This window comes from Chelonoidis abingdonii, chromosome 4 (genome assembly GCF_003597395.2).
Source record: "Chelonoidis abingdonii isolate Lonesome George chromosome 4, CheloAbing_2.0, whole genome shotgun sequence".
Lineage (NCBI taxonomy): Eukaryota > Metazoa > Chordata > Testudines > Testudinidae > Chelonoidis > Chelonoidis abingdonii.
In genome coordinates this window covers 24,547,951-24,565,365 of record NC_133772.1, presented here as the reverse complement: position 1 = coordinate 24,565,365, position 17,415 = coordinate 24,547,951, and the positions used below count along the sequence as shown (strand labels likewise).

The 17,415-nt window shown below is 43.3% G+C and overlaps 1 protein-coding gene across 1 annotated transcript in view; it reads right to left on the bottom strand.

Moving 5' to 3' along the window:
* LOC116831694 (cryptochrome-1-like) overlaps positions 1-16,826 on the bottom strand; it is a 54,617-nt gene extending 37,791 nt beyond the window's left edge. Inside the window, exons 1-2 of the mRNA XM_075064965.1 lie at positions 16,773-16,826; positions 13,706-14,135 (exon numbers count right to left, since the gene is read on the bottom strand). Coding sequence (XP_074921066.1) covers positions 13,706-14,125 — 420 coding nt within the window. The 5' untranslated portion in view covers positions 14,126-14,135; positions 16,773-16,826. The remainder of the gene's footprint in view (positions 1-13,705; positions 14,136-16,772) is intronic.
* Between the last annotated feature and the right edge of the window lie 589 nt (positions 16,827-17,415).

The following is a 17,415-nucleotide window of genomic DNA, read 5'->3' as shown; positions in this document are numbered from 1 at the left end:
AGGTAAACCGAGTCAGCTAACGAATTAGAGCCTAGCTTCTTCCCTGCAAGATACAGTAGAACTAGTTACAGAATGACCCGGTAACCAATGGCTCTAGACATATCATTATAGAGCAAAAAAGCGAAGTGAATGCTGCTGAGTTGAGCGCTGCGGATCGTCATCGCTCTTCTCTCTCCAAAGCGCGGACTATTCCACAAAGATTACAGGCATAAACGGTGCACTGAGAAGATAGAAATATCAAGCTGAATCTGACACAGCAACCGATCAGTCACATCATGCTCGACCCCACCGAGCTGAAATATTGCCATCTCTATGACTCAGTCGCGACAACCAACAGGAGAACAAAACGCCGCGAGGCAGGAGGAAGGAGAAATGAGTCACGGGAGCATGATCTGTGTAACTCCAGAGTGGAAGGGAGTGACGAGACCGAGAACTATATCTTATGCGCCACAGAAATGGTGCATACTCGCGTGATAACACTTATCATCTCCAGAATTCTACAGGTGTGCGTGGAAGGCACTGATGGTGCAAGAGGATGGATAAGGCCTAATGGAAGGAAGACTATCACACAATTGCACAAGCCTTTCAGAAATAGAGATTATGATACGGATTGGGGAGGGCACAACGGCGCGATATTATTAAACCATGTGTTATACCTAGTGTGTGACACCGGATGGATGGAGTTTTTTTTTTTAACCGTATTTTAGCTAATTCGATCTCAACTACCGTAGTGTATAGACCGTGGCCTCTGTCTTAACACACAGGGATTCTTTGAGAAAAAGATAAACACACCCTATTCGAGGCTGAATCTTCTATGGGGGGAGCTCCAATTTAGGGAGTGATTTACTGTCTCAGCCATGTTTCAGGATTACATTGGTGACGTTTGATTTAATAAATCCCCTTTCTACAGGTAATACACTGAGCACAAGGTCTTCCTAAAGATGGACACATTCTTTCTAGTACTTAACTTCTTACAAAATACATATAGACATATTAATATTATACATTTGAGATAAAGGGTATGTAACTTGATTTTGGTTATTAAGTACTCTTAAGATGTATATCATGTACCTCATTTAGTAAAAGAGTGACAAAGTATGTAGAAAAGAGACAATAAATTATTTTAGAGGAGCTCAGGTGTTTAACTTTGGGCATATCTTTTTGTTATGTCTTGGATGAGTGCACCTCAACCATACTAGGATATATATGCAAGAGGGTTACGTGAGTGATTTATCGTATTGGCTTTCAGTTAACAGCTTCTATTTAAGCCTATTGTACTACAAAAAAAAAACCCCAATTCCAAATCTCTTAACCACGATACATGGACAAGTGAAGGAACTCTACGTAATTGAGTCCCTGATTTGAGACTGCCCTAGTTAGAAGAAGCACAATGACCTTGTCTTATATTTAGAGAAACATTTTAATTTTTGTAATAGAATTTCAACTGTACAACCCTTCTTAAGGGTTAAATACAAATCCCAGGAAAGCCAAACACAGGTCACTAATTACACCTGTGTGTAATGCCAAAATGAGACATGGAGCTACTGTCATGTTCAGCTATGCCAAAAACGGATTATGTGTATATTAAAGGTAAGTCGCAAATGAATCTTTATATGTGGAGATGTAAAAAAACAAAACACAACCAATCTCTTCATCACTCACACCTAGAAAACAATGAGTTTTTAGCAAACGTAGATGTGTTGGAGTGTAGAGTTCTTAGAACTTTTGAGCATATTTTCTCAGAACAATAGGATAACCCATATACAATTTCCTTTTCCTTATCTTTGGACCTTTACCAACTGCTTAGGTTTTTGCAATAACTGTATAAATATGACTTATGGATTATTTACGGCACTCTTCCGGAAAGGGCCCATTTAACCTTTTAGGAAATAGGGTTTGCAAGAAGACCAAGAATAATCATCATACTCCTATTCAACATGGTCCTCTTAACAGTGTTTCTATTGCACAAAGTTTAAAACTGCTTTAGAGATGGTCCGTCTCGCGCGTCTGTAGTACGTCATGGATGTTTCAAACTCTCTATTCTTCTTAAATCACTTATGTGTTAATTGTCCTAAAAATGACAGCCTTTATCCACTGCTAGCAGATTTCAACACAATCTTATTAAGTATTGTTCCAGGGGTTCGATGGCGCGTGACCTCTTACGACTGACGATTTGTTACCTTCTTACTACCTGACTACCTTCCAGTTCCCTCCATATCTTGGATTCCACAACTTGATGGTCATTTCAACAGCTCTAGTTTGCCATCGTCTTAATCAAATGTGAAAAAAATAGCTTCGTCCTGCTTGCCCTATGTGGCCCGAATGCATGGCTATTTCTTTCATGAACCAGAAGATGTGGGGAGTTCGCATTTGTGGTCCTATCACAATTATGAGAAAAGAAATTTGCACACGGGAAAAGGGACCAGGAAGGGTGTGGCGCGCGCTAGCTTGAAAGAGCCCACCTCCTTGCTGAATTGGTAGTGGAACACAAAGAATCAGTTTTTGAGTGAAGTCACGCGACCACAAAAGGTGGAAACAGAGCAAGCGGGCTGAGCGCGTTGTCCTTTTATATACAACTTAGTACCGAATGGCAGTGATTGAAACTGGTTTGATCGTATTCCGCGAGTTTGTAGAGTGATCCGCTTAGTTACTCACACGGGGGCCAGTTTCTGCCCTACTCTAGACGATCGTAAGGGGAGAAGGGGAGGCTTCATTTAATAAGAAGCTTTTTTCACAACTTTAATTATTTGAATACACTCTGATGGGAAGAGGGTCCCAAAGATTTTTGATTTTGTCCACCTACGACATTGAGCCTCTCACCACCACCCTAAGGTGCCATTTGCATGAAAGACAGTAACTCTCTCCTTTTAGCACATTTAGTAATTAGGTCTGGTTCGATAATGATTTGCACCACTTCTCTAAGATTCCACTCGGCTATTATTTTGTGTTGCCATAAGATATTTAAGCACAGAATGCACCACTTGAAGTTTAACTAGCGGATCACCGCACCCTGAGTTAGTCTAGACCAATTTTTCCAAAATTTACGGGAGTCTCGGACCTTTTTACTCAGGAATTGTTCACCGGGAGACGCAGGGATTCCTTGGAAAATACAGGTGCATTATAGTAACATACACACGCGAGGAACGTCTCCTTTAGGTCATTGTCGGTAAATGCCCTACTGAGGTAAGAATATTTGGTATTGTATCAGCCCCACAACAGAGAACCCGTACGCCTCATCAGCGACCAGATCCACAAAGAAACGGAACATTTGGTTCGTCAAGACAGGAATGCCACAGTGCGACCAACACACAAATAGAAGGACATCCCGGCGACAGCGCCTACTTGCCTCAACATCACAGCCACTTAAGCTTAATCTGGCACGAGGGTTTTTACTTCTCGAGGAGTGCAGATCGATGAAACCTGCTATCCACCCTGTCACATGTCGACTGCAACTCCACGACCTAGGGGCTGTACCAGGAAACTCTTGGTCGGCCTATCTGCATTCTGGACCACGACGGCACCCAGTACTCCAAACACTCACAAGCAGGACAATATAGACATAATCGTACGAGACAAGAAGGACAGTCACTACAAGTCCGGGGCAAAGACCAATAGTAGCACACCACAGAGACAAATAGATATACCATGTACGTCTTATGGGAGTTTTCTGATCATGCAGATACCCCCTGGGATCGCTTCCTAGCGCACCAGATAAGAGTGGGAACCAACAGGTTCGGTGGCGTAGACTTCACTGTGGTGTGCGCCTTTCCTCACTCTAGTGGAAGGACAACCCACTCGCGGCGCGCACATGCCAGGTGCCGGCTTGCCCACGGTCATGCCTAACATGAAAACGGTACAAGGAATCACACACAGCGTCACCCAGTTGAAGACGCTGCTTGCCAATTTCTCGTGGTTGTATCCTTCATATTGGTCAAAAGCTTTTTAGACTCTTCGAGTGACGCACCAGTTCTCGGTCAGCCAACTCTGTTTCATAGCACATCAGCGCTCATGCGCTAATACAGCCCACGCACTAAATGTGAGCAGATGCCATGGGGCAAGGCCTAAACCAGTCCTTATTTATACAGATACAAAGAGTGGGCAATTAGACAAGGGAACATCAAGAAAAGCAAAAACAGTAAAAATCACCTCGGGCACAGCATGCATATCCCACTTCCCTTACTAAATGTTTATCGATCTATAGGCTAATACTTTCACACAATTGCCACTTAAACAGTGCAAATTGTTCTATGTTAATGTCTGTATTCCTGGCACTGTACCCTATTATCAGAAGGACTTTGCAACACAGGGTGCCAACAGAGTATTTTGTAGTTAACAGTACAGATCAACATTTCTTTCACATCCTTTCTAATTCTTTACAATATAATTCATTCTAATTTCACCTCTGGTCGTGGAGTTCCGAGCATTTACAGGAATATGGGGCCCCGTTTTGGCGAGGAAAATAATGAATCAATATCTAGCGTGAGGGACCAAGTGAGTCGTACAGCAAAGGAGGGCACCATCACCTATGTTTTCTGTAACTTCCTCTTGTTTGCAGGCCATACTCTGCTGTTTGTTTGTAGAGAGATTGAGGATCAACGGATGCGCTAGGGCTGCACATTCATGAGCATATTGCGCCACTTTCTCCACCTACAGAGAGCGAAGCCGAACACGACTGCGCGAGTAGGAGGAAGGAGCGATAGCACTTAACACGGCAGACTGAGGGGAGGCTGTGTGGGAGAAGCGGAAGAGAAATTCACAGATGTCGATGGTACAAATCCACTCTCTTCCCACTTCTACACAACTACTCAAGCAAAACTGCAGGCGAGATACATACCCACAATGCACATTGCCATCACACATATGCTCAGTCAAACGATAAAAGAGAGCATCGCTCTCAATATAGGGACTAGCATTGATGAATCTGTCGGACTAGAGGCCGCAGCAAGTGTGACATACCAGTCTCTTGTCGGGTGCTGCATTATTTGTTTTGTCTAACCATTTGGGTTTCTGTTAGCATATTGCTCGCACATTAGGTAAACCAACGAATATTTGTCTACAATCTGCCTCTTATCCTCAGTCCTTTTAGTGCAAGTTATAAATACAGACTGAGAACAAAAGGAGGTCCAATTGCACTGCGCTTACATCTTGCGTATCACCCTGGCGGCTGTAATATAGGCAGATTAGACCCACGTTGCTTATCATAACACACACTCATGTGTGCGGTCTAAGACACACAACTGGTGAGTCCGAGTCCCAACTACAAGACGGAACACCACTGTATAAATATAACAACCTATCGCAAGATGCAATACATCATCCTGTTCAAACGTTAATTGAATTCCACGAAGGCAGAGTGCATTGCGTGCACTGTGACTCCCGCATTATACTATAAAACTCAGCATTTCGTGCTCCCATAGCCCACCCTGTTCCTACAGGGATCCATCAGTTCTATTATGTACCTGTTAATGCATAAACATCTATTGATCTGCTTCAGCTTACCTCATGTCTGAGATCGCACAGATCCTGCTTTCCAATTACAAAAATGACAGCCCATTCGGTATTGAAAAGTAGACTAACTCTACAAACAGTATCTTGTCACTGATCACGAAGGTTTGAAATCGGGTAGTTTAGACCGTTCAAGAGAATAGGGTAACTCGCCTTTACGGAGGGCCTAAAATAAAGCAGATGAAGCCTCAGCATCGAGACAACACCAGCTCGAGCTAGGCGTTAGTTGAAGATTAAGCACACCTAAAAAGAGATATCAATATTTAGCAGAGAGAGCACAGTGAGGTCACGAACAAAGAGAACAACAGTAGCCAATTGCAAGGCTCTTCGCTCGCTGATCTTTACAAATGAGATGGAGTATAAACTGTTGGATCATTCAGCAGGTTTTTGAGATATCAAAGAGAGTAATATGGAGTGAGCAGTCAATCAGTATATCTGAGTGGTGGGCAGAGGACGCTTTAAAAATTGAGAAGCTATATCTAAACTGGCCAAATAGGTAACTATATTTAATAAAATACATTTATAACTAGCATCCAAATAAACCGCACCCCGATAGAACTAAGGTTCAAGTCAAATTCTCGAAATTCTAATTTGTTCCCCATTCCCCCTCGGTCCTAACCTGACGGGCCATACATATTGTTACGAGTGCTCATCCTCATCCAACAGCCATCTAACACTCTAAAAGCTCAAATATTAAAATCTAAAAGAAGCAGAATCGAGCTCAGGTGACACAACGCGTTTTTCCCCCTTAATATTATAGTTAAACTTAAACATCATGCTCCCTACAAAGATCTACCATCACGAAGAAAATTGCCTTGTGGCAGTTACGTATCCCGGCTGAAGGATGTACGAGAAAAGAGACGCACTAGATTTAGTTGAAAGCTCGCCCTGATTCATAGACAGTAAAGCTGACAGTCGAAATTACCACATCTCTCCTCCCCAGAACACTATGAATTAATCAATGGTTACGCGTCTCGCAATCCTCTCATGTAAAACTGAGTATTATACACTGGCCTCCTCTCAAGATCTCAAAAGTTAAGAAGGTCACCCACCAACACGCTGGGTTAAATGTTATAGCTCACTTATTATATTAAGAACAAATCCGTCCCTCAGCGCGAAGAACCAACTCAATAGACTCCTGCGTGGAACTCTTTACCAGTACATCCACTCCAGCAAGTCTCTCACTTTCACTTTTTAGGTCCTTCCTGCAAGAGATTCCTGTCACAGAAGACACCACTCTCTCTACACAAAACCCCAGTCTCCATTGAAACAGGACAACAAAGCCCTTGGTTCTGTGTCCCCTTTGTTTGCCTCAAAAACTGATTCTTTAGTGTTCCACTACCAAATGCCAGCAGGAGGTGGGCCCTTTCAACTAGCCCCCACCCTTCCTGGTCCCTTCTTGAACATTTCTTTTCAAAATTGGAAGTGACCACAATACACGCCCACAAATGTTCATTGAAAAAAAGCAGGATCGGGCCCAGACAAGCAGGCAAGCAACAGATAACTGAGAAACAGGTTGAAAAGCCTAAGGGATATAGTCAGGAGTAGAAAAGCAGTAAGTGCAGCATGAACCCTGAACAATACTAAAAGGGTGAAAATCTGACGGTATAAGAGGTCATTATGGACCATAAAACAAGTGATTAAGAAAAGAAGCTGAAAGTTACATCTACAGGGCGGAAGAGATAAGCAGTAAACTACTTGGAAACGTTAAAAGGACATGTTAAAGAAGAGAATTTGGTTCTTTGAGCCATTCTAGAAAGGAAATGGGCCTTTCCGAAGAGTGCTGTAAAATCCAATTATATACAGTATGCAAAAAAGCAGTAGTTAAAGAACAGATAAGGAAAGAAAATTATATGGTATCTATTGTCTGGAAAATATGAAAGTTCGAAGAATCTAAACCAAACACAATCTTGTTTGTAAAAAACTCTTGTTTTCTAGGTGTGAGAAGTTGGTATTGTTGATTGTTGTGCCTTATTTGACTCTTTAATGCCTACAAAGCTTGATCACATTCAAAAACTGAGAGACCTTTTTGCAAGAGACACAGGTAAGTAGTGCTGTGGACTTTGGATTTTAGTCATTAACCGCTTAAGGGGTAACTAGATCTTTACAAAAATTAATATGATTTTAAAATAAAGACCAAGCTCAATGGCTGCAATAGGCAGTCAAAATCAGGAGAAATAGTAAGAGATTCTGGAGTCCTTTAGTTTGGTTGGGGTTTTTTTGTCACCATAGCAGATAAGAACGTATGAAAGAAAAGAAACTAACAGTGACCGCTGAAGCAACAGCAGAGGTGATGTGCACAAAAAACAAAAAGAACAATGTTAAAAACCTGGAGCCTTAAAAATAGCTCTGTGTAATCAGACTGCACTTGTAAGTAGGGTATCACTGAAAACTCTGTAGAACATAACAAACAGTTACTCTTATGTAAATATAATGGCTAATGTTTTTGAAAATTATACGTAGCAAAAGAATGTGCTGTTTCCGTAGGACTGTGCAGTGTATGATGTAGAAACGGTTTAAAAATGCAAATCGAAAATGCTGCTGAATTAAAATCCTATTAGGCTCCAAAAAGAGCCACATAGGCTGTGTGTCTTTCAGACTCCCTGTGTGTAAGACAAGGGCCACGTCACACTAGGGATAATATCGAATTAGCTAAAGTCGGTTTATAAAAACTGAATTATTAATTCGCGATTCAATCTGCGCGCCACAAACTAGGCACAGACATTCGCCGTTGTGCGTCACATGGCCGAGGCTAAATCGATTCGAAGCGTTGCATTTGTGGTAGCTTCCGTACATCCCATAGTTCCCGCATTCCCGCACCCATTAGATTCTGGGTTGAATCTATTTCGCGCGGTGGTCTGGAAATGTCGCTCAGTCTACTCCTCCTGGGAAAACATCACTACAATGCCTTATCGGGCCGTTTCCCTGATTGCCGGCAGATGGCCCATAGCCAACGGCAACCATGAGCCCGTTCAGCTGTTTTTTTTCCAGCAGCCGTATTCACTGGGCCCGCGGAGATGAGAAGCGAACTCCAGCGTACACAGCAGCTCACACGATTGCTTTCTGCAATATATCAAGAGATGGTTACCGGTCATTCTTAACCGTCTACTGCTGGAACGAAAAAATGGCAATGAGATGACGTGACTCTCCCCCTCTGTACTCCGCTGCTAATCAGATATTGCCCCTGCTGAAATCGGCCGGGGGCGAACCAAAAGCAAACCATGGATGACTTCACTGTGCGGATGAGTCAATCCCTCCCTTATGGTTCTAAAAATAGAGTCAGTCCTGCCTAATAAAGGCAAGTATTAGCTAGACAGTGCTATACAAGACAGCTGCTCTGTTCAGTATCACAGGGGGTGCCCTGCACCTACCCACTGCTTTCCTACCTCCTCACCAACCTTCTGGCTAACCCCTTGGCAGGTCTCCCCCATTTGTGTCATGAAGTTATAAGGAAAAATGCAGGAATAAATACAGAGACTTGTATAGTAGAATAAAGAGGAGAGGCAGCCTCCATTGGCTATGACATTCCAGGCAGTACAGTCTTTTATACAAGGAAGGGGAGGGGCTGATGAAGTCAGCCCCAGTTGCTATGAATACAGATGTTAATAGCCATTCTGGTACCATTATCGGGTATACTGGAGATCACTCTCCATTTCTACCCCAGCACCCCCGGCCGACCTCACCTGAGCAGCCAGAGCACTCACGGCTTGTAATGGCGACGACGGATAATCAGTCCTATATGTACCGTCTACACCGGAGGAGGGGGAGAGGAGCTGATACCGATCTTCACTGCCGGCCAGCATGCAGTCTACCCAGCACGCATTCCAGTACACATTAGGGTGACACTGAAAGAAGTCAAGAAAATGATTTCTTTCCTTCTTCACGTAGGTGGGGTGGAGGGGGCAACTGAGGAACTATCCCTCGAACACACACGACACTGCTCGTGTAGAAGCCTACCAGCCATTGGGAGCCTCAGCCAAAATGCAAAATATTTCAAAGACTGTGGGACGTTGGATAGCCGTAGTCATCAGTACCCCCTCCATCCATGAGCGTCATTTGAGGCTCATGGCTTCCCGTTACGCTTGTCACGCACGTCTGGTGTATCCGGAGATATTTTTCAAATCTTGGCTATTCGTGTCGTGTAACGGAGCTCTGATACAACAGATTTGTCTCCCATACAGGATCAAGAGATCAGTATCTCCCGGTACGTCATCGCTGAGCCTTTTTGGATTTGAGACTGCACGCGCCACACGACGATCAGCTACACACACTGGCAACACAGGACGAAATTTATCAAAAGTTCGCGGGCTTTTCCTGTTTTTACTGCCTGCTGCATTCCGAGTCAGCTTGCTGTCCAGAGCCGGTAGTGGTGCAACGTGGGATCCCGCCCGAGAGGCCAATAACGGATTTCCGTCCACACTAACCATTAATCTGAATATGTTATATCGGATTAGTGCTACCCTCTTTCGGGGAGACAGAAACGATCTTAGAGAAGCCCTTATACTGATATAAGGAGCTTGTAGTGTGGACGGTACAGTTAAATCGATTTACGCTTTTAAATCGATTTAAACGTAGTGTAGACCAGGGAACGCGAGCAGTCTCTGGACTCGCTGATGTCTTGCAATCCAAAAAGCCAAGCCTGTGTGATGCAAATTACCTACTGATAAAAGAAGGGAGGAACGCAGCAGAAAAAAATGCGCTAAATAAAACATGGCTATAACAAAATCTTTAAAGAATTATGATATCTATTTGTATGATTAGAACTGAAATAAATTTAGATGTAGTTAGGTTCCCGTAACAACTATAGTGTGTATGATTTTGAAAATCTTTAAAGTAATATGTATGATGCTTCTCAGATCGTACCAGTTGAAAACCTTAAGCTTAACACACAGGAAAACATCTACAAACTGGTCTGCTATATAAGAAGAAAACTCTGAGGTACACTACCTCATGAATTTCAATAACTAAAGTGAATATGTGTCCCAAACCCTTAAAAAGTAGAACTTCATTAAATACCTGGCTGCCTATAGAACAAAAAACAAAAAACCACAGGAAAAATGGGGTAATTCCTCTTTTGCCTGCAATCAGCAGGGTATTTTAAAAGAAGAACGAATCTTTAAGCGATATCCATAGCCACCTGAAAGGGTAGAAAATGTATTTTGTCTTTCCAGATATCCAAAGACTGTTAAATGGCTATGTGTATGTTAATTCTTGGAAAGTATTTAAAAAGTTGTGCAACCCACCAGAAGACAATTGTAAATGTAAGTAAGTACTGTGTTTACCAATAATCCATTTACTATTTGCACACACAACAACAAAACAGTCTCAGCTTATTGTAAGCACGATTTAGCTGAGTTCTCTATCAAGCTTGGCACTGATGGCAACAGTTACCAAATAATTACTACCCAATGTGTTTTGTTTTAAATTGTATGTGTTTAATTGAAATGTTTACAAGTGCTGTTGGAATAAACAAATGTTGTCAAAGCTAAAGCCACGAGCCCAAATCACCTCCCAGTTTTTTCTATACGTGGACTAAAAAGAAGTGACACTGCGGATTAATACTTAGTGTAAAAAGGGAATTGTAGAGATTAGTTATAATGTCCATAAGAATTAAGTATGATTGATTTCATCTTGCTAGCCACCCTTTGAATAGCAGAAAGAAAGACCCTCTGGACTATAGTTCCGTTTCCCATATGCATTACAAATTGGGCCCCTTCTTAACTCTTTGTTTTAAGATTTAGTTAGTAAGAACAGGATTCTCTATGTGTCTGTAAGTAATTAGAGACAGATTGAAGCCTGGGTCCTCAAGTACATTGTCTAAAAGTTATAATTGTAAAACTTAGCAAGTTAATTTGCAATGCTTTTTTGTTCCGTAATACTACTGTTTGTATTCTCAACTATTTGTGTGAAGAGAAATGCAGGCATCAGGAAAAGATAAGGTGTGAAGGCCATTGTTATAGCCAGAGTCAAGGGAGAAGTAGTAAAGAAACTTAAAGCACTGCTTACTCCCCGACTGCTGTAAACTGTCTGGCATCTCAGAGTGATGCATGCTTCACCGGTGTAAAATGTACCACCCCCAGTGAACCAATCATTACCTTCAGGACCATGCTGAGTCAATTTTGACTCCAGAAGAAAACATAGAGAAACAGTCTGCAATACCTTACAATCTACGCTCTCATAAGGGTTGCCAGAAGCAGACGACTACATAAGCAAGGCCCAAGAAGAAGCGGTAGTGAGCCTAGCGCCTGCTGCCTGGTGGACATAACTGTGACTGCAGTTCCTCAGTTAGGTTGTCAGAACCAGAAGGGTCCTGCCTCCAACTGCGCCTCTGTGGTGCCTGTTCCTTGGCTGCGTGTCTTAAGGTCTGGGAGTCCACAATGACAATTCTTTATCCAGCACAAGTGTGGATAGCTCAGACCCTTTATTATTCTAAATGTTGGGTCTGCAGCCACATCCCAGCCCACTTCCAAACTGGTGTCCTGTCTGGTATCCCACTCAATCCCCCATCCCTAGGAGACCTTGTCTGTTAACACAATATGGAACAGTAATGACACCTGGGAAGAGCTATTGGCAGTTCTTATCCCACTGGGGAGTAATACACCAGGCAAAAAGGCTCCTGAGGTACAAGCAGTAGTAAAATAATGGCAAATAAAACCGAGAAAGTTAAGAGCCCTGGCCAAAGAAACAGGGGCAATCGCGACAGGTGGCCCTCCAGAACCGTCAGGCATGGAGATAGTGCTGGCGGCCAAAGGAGGACCTGTGCTCTCATTGGAAAACAATGTTGTCTGTTTATACCTGACGATACCAATGAGGTAATAGATCGCGCTAGCCACTTAGAACAAATCGCATATCTTCCCAAGTAGAGCCGAGTTCTTATGGAAGTGTTTAAGTAACCTGTTCAATTTCTCTGGCATAGGAAACTGGTTGTTTCAGGGCCAACTATCCTGTTTGAATCTTAGTGATTTTGTATGCTTTCAGTTAATCTCCTGTTATATCCAGAATTGTGTCACCCAGGTGACTGCCCACAACGAGTCAATATGATGATTTTGAATATCGCTCGTGAACAGAGATATAAGGAATGGTTAATTTGTGGAACCCAGTAATACTGGTCATGGCGTGCGCCTGACCAAACGGAGGGATTGGTAAAGTAGAATGAATTATATTGTAAGAATAGAAAGGATTAAAGAATGTTGTCTGTACCTTTAAGCAAAAGTTGAATGTTACAATCCAGGTGCAGGAATACAGACATTAACATAGAACAATTGCACCGTTTAAGGGCAATTGGTGAAGTATAGCCTTAGATCGATAACAGTTAGTAAGGAAGTGGGATATGCATGCTGTCCCCAGGTGATTTTACTGTTTTTGCTTTCTTTGTCCTTTGTCTAATCCGCTCTTTATCTGTATAAATAAGACTGTTTAGGCCTTGCATGGCTGCTCACATTATCGGGTGTATTAGCAGAGCACGGTGCAATACGGTGCTAATAAAACAGAGTGGTCTGACAAACTGTGAGTCCTGAGTCTAACTTTGACACACATGAATAAATTTATGCATGCAAATACCCCTTTGAATTCAACAAGGCGCTCCATATATACAGATTTGCTCACATGCGCAAGTGTCTACAGGATCAGCAGTTTATTATTTAGTAATGCAAAACACTATTTGATCTCCATATTCATAATGAATCTCCAATATCTGCAGCCATTCGGTTTTGAATAAACCACAAACAGTATCTGATTGGTGGTGTTTGCATTTTAATTTCTTTCATGGGCAAAACGTTAAGCTGATTAGAAAACCCCTAGTGCTTGAAAATAAACACTGATATAACCAGATGAAATGGGTAAAAAAAACATAATTGCATCCTTTCCTGCTGATTTAGATTTTGTTTTTTAAAGAGTAGATTATATAAAGAATTGAACTAAATCCATTGGCCAAAGGGTACATATTAATAAAACATTATAACTAGCATACCAAATCACAGCCCCGATTCTAATTTCAATTCCAATTCATGTGCATTCCCTCCTCTGGTCCTTACTGACTGGCATACAATGTTACATTCATCCCAGGAAGCTCAACACTCTAAAAGCTCAAATATTAAAATCTAAAAGAATCAGAATCACTAGGCATTTCCCACTGATATTTGTTAAAACTAAACATAAACAAAAGATCATTGAGAAATTGCCTTGTGGCAGTTACGTATCGTCTGATGTCATAAAGCGTGTGGCCCCTGAAAGAAAGCACATCAAATCCCATCTCTCTCCCCAGAACTTGTATGGTCCTCTCCATCTCTTTGTAAAATGGTTCAATCTCAGCATCTAGAGTCACCTGGGTAATGTTCCACTTTTTAATATGGTCTCGAAGAACCAACTCATACTCTCCTTGAATTACCAGTAAGCAAGAGCCCAGTTTAGTTAGGTTCCTCTGCAGATCCTCGAGGGACTGCAGCAGGAAGTGCCAGCGTAGAGTTCCCATATTCATTGCAGACATCAGGAACTTTCTATCCAGAATGTAGACTGGATACACAACCTCTGAGGACTCCAGTGCAGCCAGCAGAGTTGGGTTGTCATGGAGCCGAAGTCCCTTCCGGAAGAGATGAATGGTCCGGTGAGGCATGTTGGGCATTACTTGAGATCTGTAAAAGAGGGAATTCCTGAAGTGGAGGGATTTCCAAATCCCAATTAAAGAGGGAAGCCCATTAACAGCTAAAATGGAACTTTGAGCAGTTGACAGCACTGTAAAAGAACCAATTGATACACGCAGCTTATTAGCACTGCCAGAAGCTTTCCTCAATTAGACTGGGCAGGCTCTAGAAGATATGACACCTCACAACACGGGCATAGCTGAGACAGCAAGGTTTTTGGGGAAGTGTTACAACAAAAATAATATCAAACATCTGGAACAGAGCATCAGATAGGCACATTTGTTCTTACAGATGTAATGAACCCCCTACCCCAACACACGTTCCTCCCCTCCTATTTCTGACTACGCACTTTCCCACTCATAAAATGCACCAGTCTCCCCCAAAGCAGCATATTTCCCTTCATTACAAATCAGCAGAGAATCAAAATCAGACTAAACTCTTTCCTGTCTTCCCCCTCCACTCTGGCATACAGCCCAACCTTCAACAATACTAATAACTAGATCTGGTCCAAACTTTTTGATAGGGCAAATTCCCTTCGAAAAATGCAGTTTTGTTGAAACTGAAACATTCTGTGGACACATGTCAACTTGGATGAAATTATTGTATGGGGAAAAGTCAAAATGTTTCCTTTAGATTCATTTCTTTTAGACTTTTAATATAATATAAAACATTAAACATAATTATATATAATTAATATTATGCATATATATTATATTTAGTGTTTTAATATAAAAGCCTAAAAAAAAACAAATCAAAATGAAATGGCTTGATCCTGTTGGAACTGATATTTTGACACTTATCAAAACACATTTTGCCAGAATGGTTTCATGGAAAATTTCAGCTTTTCACTTCAAAACTAATAGCTAGCTCTTATCTAGCACTTTTTATCTGTAGATCTCAAATCACTTTATATCATTATCCCCATTTTACAAAAGGAAAAATGAGGCACAGAGGGGGAAAGTGATTTGCCAAGGGTCACTCAGCGGGCCAGTGGCAGGGCTAGGAATGCATACTCAGGGCACATTTAGAAGGATGCCACTCTTGGAGCGGGATTTTCACTTCTAAGGGAGGAGGGGCTGTCCCACCCTCACTGTGGGGAGCAGAAGCAGAGGATTTCAGTATTGAGATAGGTGTTGGTAGGATCCTCATATCACAGCTGGGGGAGGGGAAGCTTTGAGGACCCCTCTATAACTACCACTTAAGGGAGGCTCCTGCTCCACTATCCAGGGAGGGGAAAGAGCCAGGGGTTCCTGGTGTCTCACAGACCTTGTGAGGCAGGCCAGTCCCCGTTTACAGACAACCTTCCAACCTGAAGCAAATACCCACCAGCAACTACACACCACACCACAGAAACACCAACCCAGGAACCAATCCCCATAGCAAACCTCGTTGCCTACTCTTTCCCCATATCTACTCTAGTGACACCATCATAGGACCCAACCACATGAGCCACACCATCCGGGACTCATTCACCTGCACAGCTACTAATGTTACATATGCCATCATGTGCCAGCAATGCCCCTTTGCCATGTACATTGGCCAAACCTGACAGTCCCTACATAAAAGAATAAATTGACACAAATCGGACATCAGGAATGGTAGCATATAAAAGCCAGTAGGAGAACAATTTAATCTCCCTGGACATTCTATAAAAGATTTAAAAGTAACTATTCTTGAACAAAAAAACTTCAGAAACAGACTTCAGAGAGAAACAGCAGAACTCAAATTCATTTGCAAATTTAATACCATTAATTTCGGCTTGAATAGGGACTGGAAGTGGCTGGCTCATTACAAAAGCAGCTTTGCCTCTCCTGGAATTGACACCTCCTCATCTATTAGTGGGAATGTATCACATCCACCCTGATCCAATTAGCCCTGTCAACACTGGTTCTCCACTTGTGAGGTAACTCCCTTCTCTTCATGTCTCATTATATAATGCCTGCATCTGTCATTTTCACTCCATGCATTTGAAGAAGTGAGGTTTTTTTACCCATGAAAGCTTATGCCCAAATAAATGTTAGTCTTTAAGCTGCCACCAGACTCCTTGTTGTTTTGGTGGATACAAACTAACATGGCTATGCCCTGATACTTGGTGTTTGTGTGTGTGTTTGTGCATGTGTGTTCACGTGTAACATAAGAAGGGGAGGAGGGATCACGTGTCTTTTCTGTATTGGCAGTGCCCAGTACCATTGGTCCTGTGCTCAGAACCATCTCACTGCTTGCGGACGGGACGGAGCAGGGCAAGAGGCCCCATTGCCACCCCTGGGGGGAATCTCACTGCTTGGGGGGCAGGAAGGGCAGGAGGCTCCATTGTCACTCCGGGGGGAATCTCACTGCTTGGGGGGGGATGGCCGGAGGCTCCATTGTCACCCCTGAGGGGATCTCACTACTTGGGGGAGCAGGGCAGGAAGCCCCATTGACACCCCGGGGGGGAATCACACTGCTTCGGAGGGAGCAGGGGACCCCACTGCCACCGAACAGAGCTTCCCAGCTGTTTTGCGGAGGGGCCTGGTAGAGCGGAGGCGCCCACGTGTCTCCCTGCAAGGGCGGCGGGGGTTCGGAATGTCCCACTCTCACGGGGAGGGGAGGGAGAGCCCATTGTTCTCCAGGGGGAGGGGGGATTGTTACCTGGCTCGCTCCGCTGCCCCGGCGTCTCTACCAGAGCCGGCGTCGCTTCCTGCTTCCGGCGGCGGGGACCGCCCCTGGGAGGCCGCTGCGCTCTGTGCTGCCCGACGGGGCTGGGCGTGACAGGGGCGATGGGACGCCTGGGGGGTGGGGGAGCTATGAGGGAATCTGGGTGTGTCTGTGTTGGGGAGCTAGGGGAGAATCCCGGGAACCTGTGAGGGAATCCTGGGGGGGCGGGATGCAGGGAGGCTGATGGAGTTTGTTAGGAAAATTCCATGGTGGCTGATGATCCTGGGGCTGGGGGAGGTAAGAAGTAGGGTGGGGCCATGGAGTCTGATGGTTGAGGGGGAATCGCGGGGGGCTGGAAGCAGGGAGTGACACTGAGATCAGCACACGCTTTTTCCACTTTTAAAGACAGATAGAAAATAAGAGGAGAAAAGTCCACATGGGCCACGGAGACCTTACACAGCACTTACAATTTTATATTGTCAGTGGGTTTCATTTTGATGAGTCCTAACCTTTCTTTATCAAGATTTAGATTTCAGAAGTTAAGCTGCCTGCCCCACAGCCCAGTTCCAAAAGAGGAAGGTTACTAGAATTCCTTCTTTGAAAGAGGAATAAGAACATTCCTAGGTTCAGATTCACA